The sequence below is a fragment of the Nicotiana sylvestris genome, chromosome 4, assembly GCF_000393655.2.
Source record: "Nicotiana sylvestris chromosome 4, ASM39365v2, whole genome shotgun sequence".
Classification (NCBI taxonomy): Eukaryota; Viridiplantae; Streptophyta; class Magnoliopsida; order Solanales; family Solanaceae; genus Nicotiana; species Nicotiana sylvestris.
Genome location: NC_091060.1, coordinates 66,910,008 through 66,916,917, shown reverse-complemented (window position 1 = coordinate 66,916,917; position 6,910 = coordinate 66,910,008). Strand labels below are relative to the sequence as shown.

Genomic DNA, 6,910 nt, shown 5'->3' with positions numbered 1-6,910 from the left:
TCAATCCATATCAGTATGAAGATAGCTACATGGAATGTAAGGGGGTTCAATAAAGTATATAAGCAAAAGAAGATGAAGGTGTTTCTGCAAGTGAATAAAATAACTATGATAGCAATTATTGAACATAGAATTAAAGATGATAAAATAAAGGATGTAATAAATAAGGTTGTAGCTGGATGGAAATGATGTTCAAATGTCTCTTCAAATGAAAAAGGAAGAATATGGCTTATGTGGGATCCTAATAGTAATATGTTCACAGCTTTACAAAGTCACACACAATTCATTCATGGATTAGTACAAAATGCTAATTCTACTTTTCAATTTGCCTTCACTGTTGTATATGGTCTGCACACAATTGCTCATAGGCATGATTTGTGGGCTACTTTAAATGAGCTGGAGGAACAGATGACCATGCCTTGGCTACTTATGGGAGATTTCAATGCAATTAGGGATATGGATGACAGAGCCAATGGTACTGTAGTTCAGGAAAATGAAATCAAAGATTTTAGAGAGTTTATGGAAGATTGCAGAATGACTGAACTACCAACTGTAGGAAGATGTTATACATGGACTAATAGCCATGTTCATAGCAGGATAGACAGGGTTATAGTAAATGCTCAATGGATTATGGTAATGCCTCCTATGGAAGTCCAAGTGATGGATCCTCATTTTTCAGATCACTCTCCCTTGTGTATAGAGATGGAAGTAAGAGAGGATAGCAGGAAAAAGCCGTTCAAGTTCTATAATTGTTTGCCAGATCATCCAGATTTTGGCCAAATGGTACAGGAAGGATGGCAATACAGGAGTCAATATGGAATGTATATGGCAGAATCTAAAAAAGGTGAAAGTTGCTCTAAAAGGCTTGAATAGGAAAGAGTCTGTTGGTACAACTATTAAGGTCAAACAGATGAGAGAGCAATTGGCGAACATTCAAGCACAGATGAGAAGCACTGCATCAACTATTGATATGTTTGAAGCTGAAAAATCCATTAGACAGAAACTTGAGAAATGGAGTATGATAGAGGAAAGTATATCCAAGCATAAGTCAAGGGTGCAGTGGCTTAAACTAGGGGACTCTAACACAGCCTTTTTCTTTGCTAGTATGAAAGGGAGAGCCTCACAAAATCAAATCAAGATACTTATAGTTGATGATGGAAGCTTGATAAAAACTGCAGCAGGTATTGAGCAAGAAATAGTATGTTTTTATAAGAGATTGCTTGGGAATTCAGCTAGCAGACTACCTGCAATTGATCCTAATGTGATGAAGCAAGGACCAGTTTTAACAAGGAATCAACAACTACAACTAATCTCACCTTTCACCAGTGATGATGTGTTCAAAGCCTTACAGGGGATTGATGACTCGAAAGCTCCATCGGCTGATGGTTTCAATGCATGTTTTTACAAGAAAGCATGAAGCATAATTGGGAAGGATGTAACAGCAGTAGTTCTTAACTTCTTCAGTGAGAGTAAAATGTATAAACCAGTCAATAGCACTTCGGTCACTCTTATTCCCAAAGTGAAAAACCCAGCCTCAATCAAGTAGTATCGACTTATCTCATGCTGTACTATCCTGTATAAGATCATCTCAAAGATGCCAACAAGTAGATTGCAATCAATAATGGATTATTTGGTTGACAAGAGTTAGGCAGCTTTTGTACCAGGTAGATTGTTGAATGACAACATTTTACTAGGGCATAAACTTGTGAAAGGTTATGGAAGGAAAGAAATTTCACCTAGATCTATCATCAAGATAGACATGCAGAAGGCATATGATTCCCTGGAATGGGTGTTCTTAGAACAGGTTCTCATAGCAATAAACATACCCAGACAGTTCATAAAATGGATTATGAGTTGCTTTACCACTGTGTCTTATTCAATTGTGATTAATGACAAACCAAAAGTTCCATTTGATGCTAAGCGAGGAGTCAGACAAGGAGACGCTTTATCACCATATCTCTTTGTCTTGGCAATGGAATACCTGACAAGGTTGTTGAAGGATTTGAAGAATAAACCAGACTTCAATTTTCATCCTAGATATGAGAAGCTAAACATAGTACAATTGAGTTTTGCCGATGATCTGTTGTTATTTTGTAGGGGGATAAAGTGTCTACACATATGCTATATGATTGTTTTCATCAGTTTTCTAACTCATCTAGGCTGATTGCAAACCAAGAAAAGAGTTGTATATATTTTGGAGGGGTGCCAATGGAAGATCAATAGTAAATTTTTCATAGAATGGGATTCTCTATAGGGTCTCTTCCATTCAAATACCTTGGAGTTCCATTAAGTGCAAAACGACTATCAATGGCTCAATGTCAACCTCTGCTAGATAAGATGTTGACAAAGGTGCAGCATTGGACAACAAAATTCCTGTCGTATGCAGGAAGATTGCAACTGATCAAAAGTGTTATGATTACTATTTTGTCCTTTTGGTCATAGATTTTTCCAGTGCCAAAAAAGATTCATTGAAGATTGAAACTATATGCAAGAGATTCCTATGGACTGGGGAGGCTGGAAGTAGCAAGAAGGCACTGGTCGCTTGGAAACAACTCTGCTGGCCTAAGACTGCATGTGGCTTGAATATAATTGGTACTATTACATAGAACAGAGCAGCAATTCTTAAACACCTCTGGAATTTGTGCAAAAAGAAGGATCGTTTATGGATTCAATGGATGCACACGTACTATATCAAGCAAGGTGAAGCATGGACTGTCAGTGCGGTTGTTGTCCGCCAACTAAGGTCTCATCCGTACGCTAGACGAGATTGTCAGTGTCGTAATGGAAAACCAATATCAAGAGCAATTGCGGAAACGGAAATGAGAGTTGAGAATGAAAGCTTGATTGCATTAATGAAAGCTATTACAAAAGGTTACGCGATGTCGAGGGGGAGAGACACCAATACAGAGATTTGTTTGCTAGAAAGTTTGATTGCTTGGTCCCCTCTAATAATGCTTAAAAAAAATAAACCAAAATTACAAAACTAGAATTAACTAAGCTAGAGAAACATAATGGAAGTACATGAAATAAAACTACTCTATATTTACAATGAAAAGGACTTAGTTTTCTACAAGGCAGAAAATAGGTCTGTGGGCAGCAACTTTGTCTTTTACATCAGGGTTTGCGCGCGCGGTGCTGTTGGCACACGCGACACTGTTTGTCTGTGCGCGCGACATTTGGAGTCCGCCTGCGGCTGGCGGCTGGCGGCTGGCAAGGCATTAGGATCTGTGCACGCGACATTGTCTGTGCGCGCAACGCGGTTGGCATCATCATGAACTGTGCGCCCAACATTATTTGTGCGTGCGGCGCTGTTGGCATCTGCCAGCTGCTGGACGCTGGCGTGGGCTATCGGTGGGGCGACAGAGGCACATGCGCGCTTGTCACTTGGAGCTGTCGAGACCATGGGGTCGACCATGGTGTTAGGCGTTGGGAGGTTTGCCAGGATGCCATGGGGTGCGTCCAAGGGGTCATGGGGCATGGCTGGAAAGCCGCCAATGACATTCTCCCCTACCTGAGTTGGTGACGTCCTTGGAGCCTTACCTACAAGATGATGATTGCTCAGGCTCTTGTTGGATGTGAGGTTTGTTCCCCTCTGTCTTGTGAGTTGGCTTTGTGAATGATGTTCCATATCTTTCTAAAGAGATCTCAAGCGACTGACATGGAAGACTCGATGGATCTTCCACCAGGCTGGGATGGGAACCTGGTATGTGGCTTTCCCAATGCGTCTTTCAATGGACAAGGGCCCAATATGTTTTTGCAGTAGGCGAAGGTCATGGGTCCTCTCTGCGAACAAGTACCACCTTGGTATGTTTAGCATCACTTTGTCTTGTGCTTGATGTTTGACAAAGCAAAGATTCTGATCAGCGAACCTTTTCTCCCGCTCTTGGGCTTTGACGAGATAGCTCTGCACTATCTCTAAATTGTGCTCCCATTCCCTCGAGAAGTTGGCAGCTCGAGGAGATTTCGGTATGGTTGATGCATTCACCATTTGAGGGAGAAGCGGTTGTTGTCTGGTAACAATTTCAAAAGCGCTTTTGTTTGTATTGGGGCTCTTTTGAGAATTGAAACACAGTTGAGCAGCATCCAAAAGCATCACCCAATGCTGTTGCGATCCGGTTGCAAAGTGATGAAGGTATTCCTCCAGCATGTCATAGAACTGTCCCGTCTGGTCATCTGGTGGTGGATGGAAGTTTGAGTTGTGATTCAATTTTGACCCAAAGCACTTAAAGAGATGGGTCCAAAAGTTGCTAGTGAAGCGTGAGCCGCGGTCACTAACGATGTCTTTGGGCAGGCCCCAATATTTGACAATGTGCGAGAAGAAGAGTTGAGCTATATCTTCTGCTGATATGTTTTGTGGGGCTGCTATGAAAGTTGCATAATTGGAAAACCGATCTATTACAACCAAGATGGATGCAATGTTTCCGACTTTGGGCAATCCTGTGATGAAGTTAAGGGAAACACTTTCCCAAGGTCTTTCTAGGGCATGTAGTGGCTCCAGAAGTCCCGTTTGTGATGAGCGATCTGACTTGTCCTTTTGGTCTGTTTGACGAGTCTTCCCACACTGAAGAGCGTCATCAGTCATATGAGGCCGATGATATGAATTCTAATTCTTGTTGCAAAGGGTAGTTGGAACCATAGGTTCATGTCTTTTGAATCCCTTCTTCAACTGCATGGCCGAGATGTTTTCAGTGGCCATCTTTATGGGCATGCATGGTATGATGCGGGGCTTGGCCCCCTTTTCTCCCACCATCAGGAGCATGTTGGCATATGATACGGGTATGGTATTAGTTTGCCTCAGGAATTCCAACCCTACTATGAGTTCGAAGTCATCAATGATTGTGACTCGTAGGTTGAATCTTCCCTCATAAGGTCCAAGCTTCATGGGCACTTCTTTGGCTATTCCACCTACTGGTTGGGGTGGTGAGTTGATAGCCTTGACATGACCCTTACTCTTTTGTACCACTATATCGAGGCGCTTCACCTGAGTTGAGGCTAAGTAGTTGTGGGTAGCACCTGTGTCGATCATTGCCCGGATGGGTTTGCCGTTAACTTTTATTTCGACGAACATTAAGGTCCTCTCTTAGGTAGGAAGAGGCCTCTCATCCGACTTCTTTTTCCCTTTCTTGGTGATTGGGCATGAGTCCTTCTTAGGGATACCAGTACTGGTTCCCGCTAAGGTATCACGAATGGAACCAATAATGCATTGAAGGTGTCTACTTGTTCTGCTTCATCTGAGTCATCATCTGACTCATCCTCAACAGTCTGATGAGCATTGATCTGTATCTGTGGGCATTCATTGTTCCAATGTGGACCGCCGCAATGGCGGCATTCTGAAGGGGGTTTCCTCCCCTGATTGTTATTGACGGATGCAGTGTTGTTGCTGCTTGAGGAAGGAGTCTTGGATCTGGTTGCACTTCGATCTCCCCCACTTCTGTTAGGACCACCATTGCTAGGCTGGCTCCTGTTGTAACCCCCTTGGACAGGCGATTAAGGCCTATCCTTTTGAATTTCCATGTGATAATCCCCTAGGCATTCAGCAGCTTGGATCGCCTTGGGGAGGGTATCTACCATTTGTCATTGCAGCTTCATACGGGCATGAGGTTTCAAACCTTCTAGGAATGTGAAGAGCTTGTCTTTGTCACCCATATGACGTATGTTTAGCATGAGCGCGGAGAATTCCCGTACGTAATCCCGCACTGACCTGGTCTGGCGGAGTTCCCATAGCTTTCTCTGTGCATTGTACTCCACGTTTTCGGGGAAGAACTGCAGGCGTATGGCTGCCTTCAGTTCTGTCCATGTCTTGAGAGTATCTTTCCCGGCCTTGTTGGCTTCGTATTTCACTCGCCACCAAAGTTTAGCATCGCCCTGAAGATACATGGCAGCAGTTGCTACCTTTTTGGCTTCTTCCAACTCGCCCACGACATCGAAGTATTGTTCGATGTCAAAGATGAAGTTTTCCACTTCTTTAGCATCCCGAGCTCCATCGTATATCTTTGGCTCCGGAATTTTCAGCTTTTGTGGCACAGGGGTGAGGTTCACAACACCCCTGATCTAGTTTCGCCTCCTCGAAGTAGGCTTTGTAGAGCAGCATTGACAATATTGAGTTGTCCTGTTAGTTGGTCTATGGTTTGCTGCATGGCAGTCACCCTGTCTGTCTCTTGTTCTCTATGGGCTAAATCCTCGGTGCGCTCCTGTTGGAGGCCCTCGAATTTGCCATAAATCTCGGTTGCCTCTGTGGCTGCCGTTTATCGGTCTCCTTCAGATTCACGACTGATGTTTGCTATGTCAACTTCGGATTAGAGCATTCTGTGGTCCAGGTCGTCCAACCTTTGCACTAGGCTGGTTCTTAGTTCAGGCATCGTATCCACGATGGGTTGTAATACGACATCCATCTCTTCGAGAGCCGTAATGCGGTCCCCATGATTCACCATGGTCAGAAATGGTGCTAATGGCAATATGTTCCCTCGTCTGATGTCGATCCTAGGCTCTGATACCAACTGCTACGCGGCGCCATCCTGAGGTTCCTTGGAAGGGTGACGTAAGGCTAAGCAACCGATGTCAGTGCGATTGTTGTCCGTCAACTGAGGTCCCCTCCGTACGCTAGACGAGATTGTCAGTGTCGTACGGGAAAACCAATGTCAAGAGCAATTGCGGAAACGGAAATGAGAATTGAGAATGAAAGCTTGATTGCATTAATGAAAGCTATTACAAAAGGCTACGCGGTGTCGAGGGGGAGAGACACCAATATAGAGAAATGTTTGCTTGCTTGGTCCCCCCTAATAATGCTTAAAAAAAACCAAAGTTTCAAGACTAGACTTAACTAAGCTAGAGAAACATAATGGAAGTACATGAAATAAAATTACTCTATATTTATAATGAAAAGGATTTAGTTTTCTACAAGACAGAAAACAGG

General features: G+C 43.4%; 1 protein-coding gene across 1 annotated transcript; it reads left to right on the top strand.

The window, feature by feature from the left end:
- The first annotated feature begins 228 nt into the window (after positions 1–228).
- Positions 229–1,414, top strand: LOC138889648 (uncharacterized). The gene is made up of 2 exons (XM_070172981.1): positions 229–780; positions 830–1,414. Exons 1-2 carry the CDS (start codon positions 229–231, stop codon positions 1,412–1,414), a joined length of 1,137 nt encoding a protein of 378 aa, XP_070029082.1.
- The last annotated feature ends 5,496 nt before the right edge of the window (positions 1,415–6,910 follow it).

Coding starts and splice junctions, on each gene's coding strand:
- LOC138889648 (XM_070172981.1), top strand. CDS start 229: ATGTGGGATCCTAATAGTAATATGTTCACAGCTTTACAAAGTCACACA. Junction 781..829: donor ATCCAGATTTTGGCCAAATG/GTACAGGAAGGA, acceptor TGTATATGGCAG/AATCTAAAAAAGGTGAAAGT.